The sequence below is a fragment of the Staurois parvus genome, unplaced genomic scaffold (assembly GCF_062004578.1).
Source record: "Staurois parvus isolate SC_StPar_1 unplaced genomic scaffold, SC_StPar_1.0 ptg000090l, whole genome shotgun sequence".
Classification (NCBI taxonomy): Eukaryota; Metazoa; Chordata; class Amphibia; order Anura; family Ranidae; genus Staurois; species Staurois parvus.
In genome coordinates this window covers 9,029,181-9,046,511 of record NW_028317886.1, presented here as the reverse complement: position 1 = coordinate 9,046,511, position 17,331 = coordinate 9,029,181, and the positions used below count along the sequence as shown (strand labels likewise).

Sequence of the window (17,331 nt, the reverse complement as noted above, 5' to 3'; positions counted from 1 at the left end):
ATTTTACTCACCATTCACTGGAAAGATAAGTATTATAATACCTGGTTCAAATGGGACTTTCTAGCAGTACAAACATTTGCAACCAATGGGTAGGTACCGTAAATATAAAAAGGGCCTTACAACAACTGAGGAAAAACTAGAAAAACTTGTGACTTCTGTTCATGCAAAATTAACAACTTGTCTAGTTAAAATAAACTAACCATTTTAAAGCGGAGCTCCACCCAAAAGGGGAAGTTCTTCTTTAAGGACTGCTACCCCGCTCCCCATTAAGGATTGGCACCTTTGGGGGGCGGGGGAGCGGATACCCGAATTTGACAGGTATCCGCTCCCACTTCCGGTCCGATCGCTAAGCGGAAGGTGTCCTCCCTCCCTGTAGTCTTTTAGGACACGTGACAGGTCCCAGAAGACTGCAAGACCATTCATGAAGCACAGCACTACTTGCGCATGCGCAGTGGGTACCCGGCTGTGAAGCCGCAAGCTATCACAGCCAGGTGCCCACACTGAAGACGCCGGCCTCCTGGAATACAGGACGGCCGGTGAAACGGGCTGTGGGGGACACACCGCGGGACCGAGGGACAGGTAAGTGGCCGTTTTTTAAAAGTCAGCAGCTACGTTTGTCTCCTGTGGCAGACGAGGAGTTATTATGGAGAGTCCATTTGTCAGAAAGGAAGAGATCTATGTGGGAGCAACTGGCTCCAGATGGTGAGTAGTATGCGTAGTCCTTTTCGGACTCATCGCCAAAAATCATTTCAGTGCAGGAACTAGTTCAAGGCTTGGTATGGTGGACACTTACCCGTAGAATTATCTATGATGGGGTCTTCAACCATGTTGAAATTTACCCCTATGATCAGGTGTTCTTTAAGGAGGGTTCATACTTGACGGAGCAAATGTTTACAAAAATGCAGTTGCCTACAATTAGTTGTATAAAGGTTTACCAAGGTATAGGTAGTTTTACTGATATCGCAAACTAGGATAAGTTACCGCCCTTGGGGATCCACCACTTCCTTGTGCAGGTTGAATTGGAGGGCATCTTGATTTGCAATCGAGACTCCATTTTTTTTTTATCTCCAGCTGCAAGGAAAAGTTGATCAAAGTGCTTAAACTTCAGTTGTGGAGTTTTGAGGGCAGCAAAGTGTGTTTCTTGTACACAAATTATATCTCTATGTAATGTTTGCTTTCTGAAGCACTATCTTCTTGTATGGGCTGTTTAAGCCTCTAGCATTGATGGACAAGATTTTGAAGGCCATATCCAGCAGAGAGTGGGCAGTCATAATTGTATTTAAGGATCAGATCAGGCGTGGGGCAGAGTCCTATTGTACAAACTCTAATGGGAGAGTCACCATTTGGAGCTGCAGGGAAGGAGACTGCAGATCAGAGCTCACTTCCAGGGCTGTCTGCAGAGGAGGAGGACCTTGTGGTGCTACTTCAGGAGCTGCCGGCACCATCTTGTCTATGGGTCGGACCCGCTGTGCAGTAGACAACTGTCAGCTTCTGCAGTTGTTTTGCCAGCTTCATTCATTTGGACATGGTGTAGGACTCTTGCGGGAAGGTCACAGGCTGGAGATCAGGTATTTTGTGTGAACTGAAGTCATGCTGAAGCCGCTGTTAGCGCTGAGTGCTATCCGCTGAGTCTGCCAGACACACCCCTCACCCTCATTTCTGGTCATATCAGTCATGGGTTTGACCAGAGAAGAGAAATACGAATACATTTCCAATAATAATTGGTGAAGCCAAGAAAGGACGTAGACCTATGGGTCGAGGTCACTGTAAGAATGCAGACAGTTTCTCTGGGTCCATCGAAAACCCGGCAGCAGATATGACTTAACCCAAAAATGTAATCTGTTCACGATTAAACTCACACTTTTCAAACATGCAATACAGGTTATCTCTCAACCTCTGTAGCACACAAGAGATGTTTGTGTGGTGGTTTTCTAGGGATTTTGAATATATGAGAATATCATCGAGGTAAACCACCACACATTGCTGCAGCATACCTTGAAGGATATCATTAATAAATTCTTTGAAAACTGCAGGAGCGTTGCAGAGACCAAAAGGCATTATGGGGTAATTATAGTGTCCACACCTAGTATTAAATGCAGTTTCCATTCGTCGCCCTCTTTAATCCTCATAAGATTGTATGCCCCTCTTAAATCGGGTATAGTGAAGACCGTTGCTCCCTTGAGGTGGTCAAATAATTCCGCTATCAATAGGATCAAATAAGCATTTTTAATAATAATGCGATTTAGACCCCTATAATCGCTACACGGTCTAAGTTCACCACTCTTCTTTTTTACAAAAAAAACCAACAACACCAGCAGGAGAAGAGGATTTGTGGATGAACCCCTGAGATAGTAAATTCACAACATACTCCTCCATAGCCTTATCCTCCGAGACAGACAGGGGGTAAACCCGGCCACAAGAAGGAATGGCACCAGGTTGAAGAACAATTGTGTAGTCATAAGGCTGATGTGGCGGAAAATACCAGCCTGACCTTTGTTAAGGATATCAGATAATTCCTGGTACACCTCTGGCAAAGAAGAGACTGAAGGCGTGTTTAAGGCCTTACTCACTTTCTTAAAACAAGTATTAGTGCATCCTGGTGACCGTGGCAGAACCTCGGCTCTATGCCAATCAAATTAAGGATTGTGGTTCTGTAACCAAGGACAACCAATGACAACTGGGTAATGAGGGGAGGAAATGACTTGGAATTGGATTATCTCATGGTGAAGAGCCCCTACAGCCATGATCAATGGAGCAGTTTCATGGGTCACATGGGCAGGCTGTAGAGGTCTCCCATTAATAGCCTCAATGGCAAGTGGGGAGGCATGAGGCTGCAGCAGAATTGAGTGAAAAACTCAAACCAGGAAAGGATACTAGAGGCTTATCTTTAAGGATAGCCAGAAATAGACTCAGGAGTGGGAGCTCTGCTGCACCACGGAGTGTACTATAGGAGGTATCTGATCCATCTGTTGAGTAAGGGTGAGGATAGACAGAGGCTGTGGGCAATTAGATTTCCTTGTTCTGGGAATAATTAATCATGTGTTGTTGGATCTCTATGTTTCTGTGTTTAGAGATTTCTGTGTGGAGGGATCTCAGTGTTGTTGGTTGGCAGTATATTGGTGGTATAATCCATTCAAAAAGAATATAGGCAGTATATAGGGGGTATAGTTTAGGTATAGAAGAATAAAGGCATTATAAAAGGTGGTAAAGAGGGATATAGGCAGAATAAAAAGGTATAGCGGCATATAGGCAATATTCAGTTGGTATAGAGGGGTATAGGCAGTATGTAAGGGGTATAGGAGGATATAGGCAGTATACAAGTGTATAGGGGGATACATGCAGTATACGGGCAAAGGCAGTAAATAGGGTATATATGGGATATTAGATGCGTATACAGTAGATGATAAATGGGTGTATATTCAGTATATAGGTAGTATGGGATTGGGGTATATAGAGTATATAGGGAGTACAGGCATTTTAAGATGCTATCTAGATGGTATCAATATACTGTTGGGCTGCAAACAATATTTCCCCAGAAGTCTGATAAATGTTGGTGATGTCAGTCCAATGTGGGCATGCTACTACATTTGTGGTGGTCTTGATTTCATCATTGTGGACAGAATATTTGGCATATATTATCATCTATCAGGGCTAAAAATGGCCAGAACCCCCCAAGTAGGGTTTCTGTCTATTCTTCCTGGTTCTTTGAAAGACGTCAAGGCTGGCTTGTTAGGTTTTTTTCTGATGGCATTTAGAGTGATTATTCCAAGACATTGGAAGTCATCAGATTCTCCCTCTTTAAAGGAATGGATTGAGGAAATGCAATATTTGTATGGTCTAGGGTGGAGATCCTTCTGTTTAACCCCTGTATTCAGAGAGCTGTGTTAAATAGGAATTGGACGATGTGATTATATCAATGGAGCGACACAGGGTAAAGGGGAGAGTGCATATTTCCGTGCAAGCAGGTATGTCCTGGGGCAATTTTTTTTCCCTTTCTCTTTTTTTTCCATTTTATTTTTGTTTCAGGTCTGGGTATTATAAACAAAAAAAGAGAAGAGGAAGGGAGTACAGGCAGTAAATATGTGGTATAGATGGTAATCATGGCAGTTGTGTTCAAAATAATAGCAGTGTGTTGAAAAAAGTGAATAAAGCTCAAAATCCTTCTAATAGCTTTTATTTCCATACACACAAATGCATTGGGAACACTACACATTCTATTCCAAATCAAAACATGAAGAAAAATATATCAAATTTGTGTTGTTCCTCTAAAAAAAATAAATAGGCCCAACACCGTAGTATGAGAAACATCCCCATATCATGATGCTTGCGCAACCATGCTTCACTGTCTTCACAGTGTACTGTGCCTTGAATTCAGTGTTTGGGGGTTGTCTGACAAACTGTCTCCGGCCACTAGACCCAAAAAGAACAATTTTACTTTCATCAGTCCACAAAATGTTGCGCCATTTCTCTTTAGGCCAGTCTATGTGCTCTTTGGCAAATTGTAACCTCTTCAGCACGTCTTTTTTTCAACAGTGGGACTTTGCGGGGGCTTCTTGCAGATAGCTTGGCTTCACATAGGCGTCTTCTAATTGTAACAGTACTCACAGGTAACTTTACACCTTCTTTGATCTTCCTGGAGCTGATTGTTGGCTGAGTCCTTGCCATTGTGGCTATTCTTGTATCCATTCGAATGGTAGTTTTTTCGCTTTCTTCCACGTCTTTCAGGTTTTGGTTGCCATTTTAAAGCATTTGCGATCATGTTAGCTGAGCAGCCTATCATTTTCTGCACTTCTTTATATGTTTTCCCCTCTCCAAACAACTTTTTAATTAAGGTACGCTGTTCTTCTGAACAATGTCTGTAACGACCCATTTTCCTCAGAATTTCAGAGAGAAATGCACTGTAACCAGCATGTACAACATTTGCTGCCTTCCTTCCTTAAATAAGGGCAATAATTGCCACCTGTTTTTCAAAGAATGAATGACCTCACTAATAGAACTCCACACTGCTATTATTTTGAACATGCCCCTTTCAATTAGTGATTCAATTACACAGAATCAGCAGCATGCATGTCATGACTGTTGGGTCTGTTGAATTTCTATTACTCTACTACACCTGCTAGTAAATTATTTTCCATGTAGAAATATCATTTTTACCAAAAACAGTGATTGATCAGGTTAGTGATGTCTGACTGCTATTATTTTGAACACAACTGTATGCGTGTGTATAGTGTATGCTCCTTCTTGAAGGCAAAAGTGACCGGGGCTTACAGATTTAAATTTTCAAACTGCAGTCACGTGAAAAGAGCTGACTGCTTGATGTTGAAGTTTTGTGAATTAAGCCCAAAATTGTCAGCAAAGACTACACATTTTTCATTTTCTATAGAAAGCGAGACAATACCTGACCACTTCTTCATTCTGTGCCTGTTTAGAATTAAATTTGTCCGATCTTAAGTATTAAGAAATCTATGGATTTTTAAAATATTGTCCAGCAAATAAATACAGAATGAAGAAGTGCAAAAAAATGTAAAACAGAGGGGGAGCAACATAAGAGAACTCCAATTATCACCCATCACATTACATTTGTCATGTAAGGAGTGGGCGCTTTAAGATGCAGTATACCATACAGTTCCTGGTAATCTGCCTGGGTTCATACGGCATGAATGTTAAGGAAAAAAATTAATTGTACCATTTTGCTTGGGCCTTCCTGACTGCACGCATTTCATTTACAATTCCAGTGAATTAATTTTAGAATTGCCACCTTGTACCCTGTGGAAATTAAAGTTATCAGGTACTAATTTCCAATTCAAATTTTCAGCTTAAGTCATTTCCTTAAATATCTGTGTGCCTTTTAGCCTAAATGTAAGCAGCTGTGTGTAATCTTAAATCCACAGGCCCATCATGAATCACATATAAATTATAGCTATAGTATGAGTGAATCCTGAAATACGGTTTCTGCTTTGTGCAAGGAGGAACAGGGTGAGCCCTGCCAGAGTCCTACAAAATGACCTCCAGCAGGCCACTGGTGTGAATGTCTCTGACCAAACAATCAGAAACAGACTTCATGAGGGTGGCCTGAGGGCCCAATGTCCTCTAGTGGGCCCTGTGCTCACTGCCCAGCACCATAGAGTTTGATTGGCATTTGCCATTGAATACCAGAATTAGCAGGCTCGCAACTGGCACCCTGTGGTTTTCACAGATGAGCAGGTTGACCCTGAGCACATGTGACAGACATGAAAGGGTCTGGAGAAGCCGTGGAGAATGTTATGCTGCCTGTAACATTGTTCAGTATGACCAATTTGGTGGTGGGTCAGTGATGGTCTGGGGAGGCATATCCACGGAGGGCCGCACAGAACTTTACAGGCTACACCAGTGTTTCTCAACCTTTTTCCAGTCAGGGTGCCCTTGAAAAGTATTTTCGGTCTCAAGACACCGTAGTCGAACGCTTGGTTCACATTACTGCGTGTCGGGAAAGCATTTTTACTACCCCCATCTGCTGCCCCTTAGCAGCTATGTTCGTATACATGCTGTGGCTGTGGCAAGAACTATACCCCCAGGTAAAGGGGATCACACTGCAACTTCCCTGCAACCATGTGCAATGTCAAATTCCTCTGAAAAGCGATCCATCAAGATCGCATTTTAGAGAAGCATCAGTCCTTGCCGTCATTTTGAATGAATGCTAGAAAAGCAATTCTGATTGTACATGATTAGGGGTCAAAATGAAATGTAATGTACATACATGCATATAAACATACTGTACATTCACATAAATACATTCTGTATACTGCTGAGCAGGAAATTAGAAGAGTGACATAAAACAGTTGTTTTAGGAAGGAGGGCAAAAGTATAAATCTGTCCCTTTCAGTAAGCAAATACATGCCTTCTCTGCGACTTTCACCGTTGTCATGCAAGCCTGGGCATCCCCATGTCACCAGCAACACTTGGATACTAGTACCTTGCCTGTCTGACCTGGAGACACCTATACTTCATTATCACAGCAATAGCAGCCTCCACCTAACAAAGTACAGAGCATTCTGTCTTGGGCACTGTCTCTGCCTGTCACCTCTGGGATGTGCAGTCTTATCAGCTTCACCTGGTGCAGACCACTGATGCCATCTGTGTTGGTACTGGTGCTATCATTGATCACCTTTTCAACGTCACTCTCTGCATCTCCCCTGCCTTCAGCAGATTTCCCGCAGTACAGGCATCCAGGAACTCCCCCCCCCCCCCCACATTGTGTCCAGCATCCCCATCTACACGGACTTCCCCCTGCCAGATGTCTCCTGGACTTCCCCCTGCCAGTGGGCTTCAGTCTCTTCCTGGTTGATGCAGGACCCATTCCATTGGTGATGCTGCCCCTTCTGCCTGCCTTGATCAAGAGCTTGTTTTGTCGATCTACACTTTGGCAGTTCTGTGAGAGCTGAGTTGGACCTGAATGCCATTCTCAAGCAAGATGCCGCGGCATCCCTGACGACCCCACATGGCACCACAGAGTGCCAAGACACCCCGGTTGAGAAAGGCTGGGCCACACAATGGCACCCTGACTGCCATTAGGCATCGAGATGAAATCCTTGGACCCTTTGTCAGACCGTACACTGGTGCAGTGGGTCCTGGGGTCCTCCTGGTGCACGCAAATGCCCGGCCTCATGTAGCAAGAGTAGGCAGCCAGTTCCTACTCTTATGAGTACAGACATCCCTAAAGGATCTTAGAGACTGTGTGCTGTTTAGCCCCCTCTGGTGCTAGAAAGTCAACTGGGGGTCTTGCACCGGCTGGTGTTCCAAAGAGATTTGTCTGCCCTGCCTACTTTAAAGTGTTAGTAAACCCAGGACCCTGCATTCACTATCTGATCTCCAACAGTACGCAGAACATGGAAGTGCAATTATTTTAGTAAATATAAAACTGCTAAATACTTTTTCTCATCAGCAGTTAGAGCAGTCTTGTGACTTCTATCAGTGTCCAGCCGAGCACATGTTAAAGCTTGCAGGAGGAGTTTTAATTCTGCTCTTGGAGGATGCAGGACCCCTGACCTCTATCTGGACAGTGCTGATTGGTCCTGTGCTAATCACATGCAGTCTCCCAAGAGAAAAAAAAAACCTTTTTGCAATACACACCTAAAGCATGTGCAGAGTGACTACACACAATATGTCTTATCAGGAGTGTGGGGGGGGGGGGGCACTGGAAGTAGGGGAGGATCAGAGAGGTCAGGATCAAACAGCATTTTTACACAATGCAGAGGATTAACCCCTTAGGTTCCACAGTGAGTATAACAAGCATGCTTTACTGTATATACAGACTGATTTTACTATTGTGGGTTTAGTAACACTTTAAAGGGACACTGTTCTGGGTCTCTAAAGAAGTGACTGCTACTAGTACCACTTTTACTACTGCCTTAAAGCTGTCATCCACTATTTTATTCAAACATGGACTCTGACTTGCCCTGAATATTAGATAAAGTCTTCAAGTGTACCCAGTTCCTATTTTTGGAATTTCACACTCATCTCCCTCATCCCTATCCATGTTCTCCAAAAATAAAAACAACACCCCTAGACTGGGTATTGGAGAAACATGTGAATGAGCCTATGTGCCTGACTGGGGGGCAAAGTAATTGGGGAAGACCTGGACAGTATTCCTGCGACTCCTACTGGATTAGTTCTACCAGTATTAACACAGTGATTAGGTGTTTAAAAAAAAAGTTTTGCGTTGCAGACTTTGACTCTTTGCTCTAATATTTTGTGTCTTTTTTTCAGGTTCCATTAGTTCTTGGGTGGTGATCTTCATACTACCAATTAACAGTGCTCTCAACCCTATTCTGTACACTATCACAACCAGGCCATTTAAAGAAATGATCTGTCAGATCTGGAGCAACTACAAACAACAACATTCTATTGGCAGCAAAAGCAGACAAAAGGCTTACACGCCGTCATTTTTCTGGGTGGAAATGCTGCCACTGCAAGACATTTCCCCAGAGGTAATGAGCCCAGGATTGTACACGGACTCAGAGGTGTCAGTCGCTACACATGCTTCAAGACTGAGTTATGCATAACAGCAAACACTTGATTATTTGTAACCATCCAAAGGTAAAGAAGACCGATTGTTCAGGTCAGGGGTAGTAGCTGGTCAGACCAATAATCTGATAAAGATCACTGTCCAATGGCTGGGGCAGGCATCTCTCTGTACTATACTGGGAGAAAACATGTTGCTAAGAGAAATGTCTAAGAGATTTTAGGTATGAAAAATGGTTACCATTGCTCCATGGTTAAAGCCCTATCAAGTTGAATCACAGGAATGATTACACAGCATCAAGGCTTCCAATGTAATCTAAATCACTACTTTTATTACCATAATACCTGCATACAAGGGCTTACATGTTCCAATACAGCATGACCATTCTCTGTATCTTATCTCTGAATACCAGGAGCAGGTTATCTAGGTCATGTACATTTATCAAATGAAATTTTGCAAAAACTAAGCAATGATAGCATGGTACATATGTTTGCCAGTTACACAGACTTGAAACAAAGTGACATTTGGCAAGGACCGCTTTATTAATATACATTTTGAAGCAACAACTTTTACACTGTAGTCAATCCAGGCAAATGTGTTTTTCAAGGGGGCTTCCAGTAAGATGGATGATTATGACCCATCAGTGCAGGAACACTCTTCACCCATATAAACAACTGCCGTCAGGATTGCAAGCCATATTTTTTTTTTAAGACTGCTAATGCAGCAACAGACTGCTGCTGACTGGGCTACTGTAATGATCTGTGCAAATTGTGTATAGATTTAACAACTTTGTTGCAGAGTCCTACCTGTTTCTGCAATGAAGAAAAAACGGTTTGTTGTCTGCAAAATGAATTTGAATGGGAGTTTCTTTTTCATTATTAATCAGCTGTTGCACCTTCAGTGTTCTAATGAGGAAGATGCTGAGTCTGCATCCCTTTAGCAGTGATGAATCGTTTGGGAGTATCTCACCAAAAAAGGAAAATTTTTGTTGCAGGGATGCCTAAAATCTGACTGTGCAGACTTCTTGAAAAATCAGTAAGCCAATCACACAAGCAGGAAATGACATTTCTGGGGGTGTTCCATACAGCAACTGCTTACAAAAGGCCTCCAGGTTGCCATATTGCATTACATTTTTCTGAAAAAAATTTAGCTCAGCAGTTTGAAAAGGAAAAGTAATAACATTCATTTACAATATGGCTTCTGTTGCAATTGTATACGCTATATTATTATTGCTATTTTTCTCCTTCAAAAGTTGGATGCCCCAAATATTTGATTACTTTGTATATTATTACAGGTATTTATATAGCACTGTTAATTTATGCAGCAGTATAAATATATATTGTACATTCATATCAGTTCCTGCCTTCAAGGAGTTTACAATATAAAGGTCCCTACCTCACATTCATATATACACATACTAGGGCCAAATAACCTAACCGCATGTCTTCGGAGTGTGGGAGGAAACTGGAGTACCCAGAGGAAACCCATGCAAACACAGAGAAAACATGTAAACAGCATGTAGGGAGAGACCATAGGGTAAGTGTGATATCATCAATTTGGTTTGTGAAAATCAATGCTGTTGGGTAGAACTGTGAATTATTTAGTTGAAATATTTCACTAGTAGAGTTGAAAAATATATAGAGCCCACCAACAATCACCCAAGTTAGCAACAGTGGTAACACTAAAACTTTCCCCACCAGAGCGAATTGCAATCTTCAAGTATTGTCAACTGGGAGACGGACTGAATCTAGCAGACTGCAAAATTCAACTTTATGGAAAATTCAGTTTTTCTTCAGATCTCAGTATATGCTATAATAAATAATTTAAGTTGTGAATATAGGAATCCAGGGAGAAATGTATTTTCTAAGAACTAATATATTAGCAAATGAAACGCAAAGTCTTTATATTTCATTGACCCCAGGCAACTTTCTTTTTTATTGTTGAGCCACAACTGATTTTACTGTCAATGAAACTAATACCTTAAGTCTCACTGGTAATGATCTACTCTCCCACTATTTATAGCTTTGTCACCTTGAATGTCCACATGCAAATTATGTGGGAAAAAAGTCTGACTGCAACTAGTTCAGTCAGTGTGTCATTTGAATCTTGAAAAGTGTTAGCATAGCATGTTATATTTTTCAAGGGGTATGATGAGGCATGAAAAAAGCTGTTTACATGGCCATACTCAAAATAATTATTGCCAGCTATGACGAATGTTATAAATGTAAATAACATCAGACCAACCAACCAACCTGCTTTTAGGCAGAAGTAATCCAAATTGCCATACTCCAAAAGAGCCCAGGTGTCAAACGAATGAATGAAAAGCAGATTCAGTCTGGCTCCATCCAGGCCACACCACTCAATGCCTTTGGCTCCATGACTAAGACCTCTGGGTGGGGCGAAACGCATTGGATGCATGGCCTGGATGACAAATGTACTGTGTACCTTATGTTTTTTGGGTGTGTGTAGCATGTACTGTGTCCTCAACTGGTGAACAATTTACACAGTATTTATTAGGCAGAATAAACTCAGGGGGAAGGATTTAGGGCCTTTATATACCTATAATAAAAATGTAGACTTCCAAGTCTACTTGCAGTCAGAATGGAAAAAAGGTTTTAGAATAACCTCAGTGTAACACACTTAGCCCTTGGATGAGCCACCTGAAATTCCTGTAAGGCCCAATGACAGTAGCTTCCCAGGGTGCACATCAGCAGTCCTTATCCTGGTGCTCCAGACCAGAAATATTATAACGTACCTTGCTAGTAGAACCTGAAGTGCGGAGGGAGGCCTCTCTTGCAGCTCTGACTCAGGAGCCCTGGTAGAGTAACAGGGAGCGCCGGAGCACAGAGGTGGACGAATGCCTGGTAGGACTTCTGTGGATGGATGTTCATGTGCATCAGGAATGCAGGAGCAGTTGGCTGAAGTGTAGGAACGGCTTGGCAGATGACACTCTGGCAGAGGTGCAGGAGCAGACTGGCAGGTGGCACACAGGCAGAAGTACAGGAACAGGATACTGGTAAGGATAAGCCGGTTCAGGTGCAGGAGCAGAGTAAGACAAGGTCAGGCGGTCCGGGTCGGAAACTAGCAGGCAAAGTAAGCATAAATGGCAGGCAGAATAATAGTCAACGGGCAGGCCAGGGGTAGGTACAGGCAGCGTTCAAGCAGGGTCAATAACAGATCAGATCAGCAATAGAATCACATGTAACAGGTGCTCAAAATATTAGACCAAACGGCACTAATGCAAGGCACTAGCCCAGCTTAAATAGCCCGCCTGGCGCATATGTGCCGTCGCACTTGCGCACACCTATGTGCACTATCGCGCATTCGCTAATTAGCCATGAGAAGGGCTTACGGGTTCTGTGCCTGCGCATAGATATGCGCATTCCTTGACAAGTACCTTTCTATACCTCATCCCCTGACTACAACTAACAGCACAACAGTAGAACATTTGATGGCCGAAGCTTCAGGCTTCTCTTTAGCACACTACCATTCTTTCCTAGGCAGCCAACTTGGAGAGGTAAGAGAGCAGTACCACAGGCCTGGGAGGCAAAGATAACTTTTCAAGGTCTCCCCAAATATTTTATAGCCCTCCCCAGCATGCACCAATGGCAATAAACCACCTAGTGGGCGGCCAGGGAGACATAAATGTTCATAACTTAGAACTATTTTATTTCTTGCTTTTTGTCTGCCAGGGACACTCAACAGCCATCGGGCTGCCAAACCAGCTGCTGACAAGACTTGTGTTTGTAATCACACTGGCAGAAATAAAGGTCCAATTCACTTCTTGTCGTTTTAATTATTCTCAATCAAGCATGACAAAGGGGGCATTTATGAACAATGGAAACATGGTGGATGCTGTCACGATCGTGGTGTCAGACCCCAGAGCTTCTCACCCAAACTCGTGACCGAAGGACTAGCCAATCTAAAACCGCGATGTGATGTGTGTAACAATGGCACACCCAGCACAACGATTTTCCAGCTAACGGACCACAATCAATGTACCGGCAGCCTGGGCGATTGTTACTGGGTCAGGTTAATTACGCAATTAACCCTTCACACTGCCACCACCTCCTTTTTCTACAGATAAAGAGGAAACTCGGCAATATCAGCTATAATGATTGAAATAATCGACTGCATAACACGGTCATAACACAGGCCTGTTATACAGAGGGTTAAACAAACAGTAGCGTTCTCTTTAGAGGCAGGGATTCATAATTGCAATACAGAGCTATAGAAACAGTTCAACACTTTCAGAAAGAAAGATTTATTACTAAAAAGGTCAAATGGGTGCAATAAAAATATTTACAGAAAAAGATATAACTAAGAGATATATATATATATATATATATATAAAAATACAAAGAACCATAGCACAGCAAAGAGATATCAGAGAGAGGTGAAAGGGTTACAGTACTTGCCAAAGTCCTGGGTTAGCAGATCCAAGTTTCAGAGCAAAAAGGCAGGGGTCTTCCCAGGTGGTATTGATGTTAAAATGGGAGACATCTTCAACTTCCTAATCTTAGGCCTGACAGCCGGTTTTGTAGTCCCCAGCAGGGGGTGGCTCTGCAGTCAAGGACCAGTCTCCGCTTAGGGTGTGGAGAGATGGTGGATACCTCAACTAGAGCAAAAATCTCCCATAACTCATATTTGGCCTATAACTTTTCCTATGCACAAGTGACATCCCACCCGCGGGTAGATTATTATGCAGACAAGTCTGAGGATTGATTAGATGTGAATTATGAAAGTGTATGCTAAACGGTTCGCGAGATCTATTTTTCTGCTTTCCTGTGCGTCCGAATGACCCATCAAACTGTTCGCCTGCTCATCGTCCATCTGATGATATGTCCGGCTTTTATGTAAGTCTCTCATATTCCAAGATATGAGACATAGGGGAAAACATGGTTTTAACAGAGGTTATCTGATTCTGTAACCTACGCTGAGTTAGGTTTTATTAGGGTGGAATCTCTCTCAATTCCTGAGAAAGCTTGCCTCATCTCTTCCGAGGTGTGAAATGGTACAGCTTTCCGAGACAGCTAGGCACCTAGCTCAGAGATGCCAGTGACTCACAACCAGCGCACACACACACACACACACGCTGGCCAAATGTCTCCTCTCAGAGAGGGAGGGGGAGGGAGTGAGGGGAGAAAATGGATACTCTTAACAAAATGGAGTTTGCATCCTTCATTGTGTATTGCGCACGTTTGCGACAGATGCATTTTGGATTGACCCCAACTTTTTTTTTTTTAATAAGGTTGTAGCTGAACCTTTTAGCTGTGGTGTGGCATTTCTACAGGAGTTAGATAAAAAATGGAAACACTACATGATTTGCTGGTGTGAAAGTGATGACATGTTTCACGTTGAAGTGATGCAACATTCTTTTGCTTCCGCTGTGTGACACCTAGATAACAGGCGGGAAGCCTCACTTTTGTAATTCGCTGTATGTGCTACTAGAAATATGGAGTCGTGAGAGCTTACTGTGCTTCAAAGAGGGCATAATGTTGGTGCCCGCTTTGCTAGTGCCTCTGACTGAAGTTGTCAATTTATTTGCTGGGTCGTGAGGTACAGTATATACAGTTTCTGGGAAAACATTGTCTGATAGGCATAAGTGTAGTCGACATGGTCAACTGACTGAAAGAGACAGAAGAACATTGCACAGGATTGTGACCCGGAATAAGAAAACAACTGCTACAAAAGTGACTGCAGACCTCAATCTCAGTCTTCATAGGACTTAGTAGCAGTGGTTCAGGTCCTCTGAACTAGCTCAAACTACCTGAGTGCTTGCAAATGGGTATTGGAATAGCCTAAACTTGTAATCAAGGAATGGTTCAGTCTAACACAGGGGCGGACTGACAACTCATGGGGCCCCCGGGCAATAGAAGATTATGGGGCCCCGTGTCCTCACCCACACTCAAGCCACACCCACAGAAAGCACGGTGCCAAATAGCAAGAAATGCCCCGATGTTACGCCCTATATAAAACACTGCTATCTGAACACTGAGAAGCACTCAGTGATAAATATATATATATATATATATATATATATATATATATATATATATATTTTATGTGACTGCTAGTTCCTATGTATAACACTGATGTCCGTACACTGCGTGCTATTCCCTATATATAATAATAATATCTAAACACTGAGTGCACTCTTGCGTCATATCCAGGGCCATCTTTAATATTGATTGGACCCTGGGCAAAAATTTTCTTGGGCCCCCCTCTGCCGTTCTCCACTACAACATCCCAAAAAAACAAACATGCCCATAGACTTATCTAAAAAAAAAAAAAACTTTAATACCGTAAACATAAAAAACTTGTCCATACTCTGATTGGTTAAGGCTCACTGATTGGTTGCTAGGGGTTACTGCATATCATTGTGCTCACTGATTGGTTGCTATAAGTGACTGTGCATCATTACCGCTTACTAATTGGTTGCTCTAGGCTACTGTGCATCATTACCACTGGTTTCTCTAATTGGTCCTTTCTGCAGCCAGGAGGTGAGGGGGAGCTAGGTTTATTACTTGTAGCCAGGGCATTTTTTCTCAGGTGTAGAAACTCACCCTCCCTGGCCAACTCCTTACCCCCAACCTTGGCGATACTTACGGAGAGATCTAGAGCAGCACCAAAAAAAATCTACACATTGCACAAGAGATACAGAGTACCACACGCAGTATTGCATAACACATTGTACTCAGGAGTACGCACTGTGCAGTGCTGAGGTGTTTGTATCACACAAGGCACAGAATAAAATCAGTGCTCTCACCTCTTCACAAATCCCCCTCCCATTCAGTGCACCCACCTCTTTGCAAACCCCCCCTCTTCTTCACGCTGCTCAGTGCCCCCCCACCATCCCCTTCAGTGCTCCCCCTCCTTTTCACAAATCACCCTCCCCAGTGCTCTCACCTCTTCACAAATTCACCCTCCTTCCCTTCAGCGCCCCCTCCCCTCCTCTTCACAGCCAACAACCCAACCCCCCCGCACCTCTGCACTAGCCCCCAACCTCACTACAGCTAACTCTCTGCACAAATGACCCCCCACCCCACCTTCTCTCACCTGTTTACAGAAGCTCCACAGCAGTGCAGCAGGCACCGATCCAAGCACAGTGCAGGATCCGCCTATCGGACTTGAAGCACACTAGAACACTTCCCTTGGCTGTGTGCTACTCAAGCGTGACAGGCTGGGGAACACAGAGAGCCGCTCAGGCCCTGACACTCCGGACAGAGGGAGAAGCAGCAGGCACCAGCACATGCAGCCCACAGCTTACTGCCTCCTCGGGGCTTGCCTAAATCTTCTTTTTGCATAAAAGCTGTCGGCAAATCCAGGGGATGGACCGAGCCTCTCATGGGGCCCTCTACTGACCCCAATGCAAGTGTATAGTCCAAACGCACAGGTTCCTGCGTTAAAAATGGCTGTGTGTATAAATCGGTGCTGCAGCGACCGTCGGCTGGAACCGAACAATATCAGCAAGGAAAAATGTGATCGTCACATGCCTGATGAAGGGGTCCTGTGAGACTCCGAAACGTTGCCTTGCTGTAACTATGTGATCGTTCATTAAAACCTTTAGACCCATATTGGTGATCCTTGGTGTGCTGGTGACAATTTTCCCTCTACTGACCCCGGGCCCTCGGGCAGTGCCCGAATGGTCAGTCTGACCCCGGTCTAACACAAGAACAAGAACAAAACTTTCAGAAGCTACCACATAAATCGTGCTTTTGTGCATTCTTTTTAAAAGTATTCTCAAGTGCCGTGGGACCCTCAAAGCCTGTCTGATATGCAAATAGCAACTTTGGGAAGTAGCGTTAAGGTCCAGCCTACCCAATCTACAGTACTAATAGTCCATAAATGTGATTGGTGAACTCAGTATCCAGTAGTCAGGCATGGGAAGAGGTAGGCCAGCTTCACAGTCAGGATTTGCATATTACAAAGCCAAAGCTTTTGGGGGCCCTAAATCACTTGAAAAGACTTTGAAAGGTATTGCAGAAACCTTAGGGTGCCTGCTTTTCATCAAAGTGGCAGCTTTACATAATTGATTGTAAGGAAAGTGTAACTGTAAAGGAAGGTGTAGGAGCTCCCCCCTCAGCCCATTTCTTTAAAATACAGCCAACTGACCCAAGTGCATTCTAGGCGTTTCTGTGACACTAATTACGCCATTTAAAAAACATTGACTTTACTTCTACTGCTTGCCATAAAAAAAACCCCCAAAAAACTTGATATCCCTAAAAAGGCTTACCTTTCTCTTGCAGCAGCCAACCAGTGCCTGTACCTCATACAAAATCCACTCTTGGCCACAGCAGAAGTATCAGTGAGTCAGTGAACAGTCTAAT

General features: G+C 43.4%; 1 protein-coding gene across 1 annotated transcript in view; it reads left to right on the top strand.

Moving 5' to 3' along the window:
• The window catches only part of RXFP1 (relaxin family peptide receptor 1), a 421,535-nt gene extending 408,749 nt beyond the window's left edge, over positions 1–12,786 (top strand). The window contains exon 18 of the mRNA XM_089670400.1: positions 8,746–12,786. Within this exon, the coding sequence (XP_089526526.1) occupies positions 8,746–9,041 (296 nt within the window). The 3' untranslated portion in view covers positions 9,042–12,786. The remainder of the gene's footprint in view (positions 1–8,745) is intronic.
• The last annotated feature ends 4,545 nt before the right edge of the window (positions 12,787–17,331 follow it).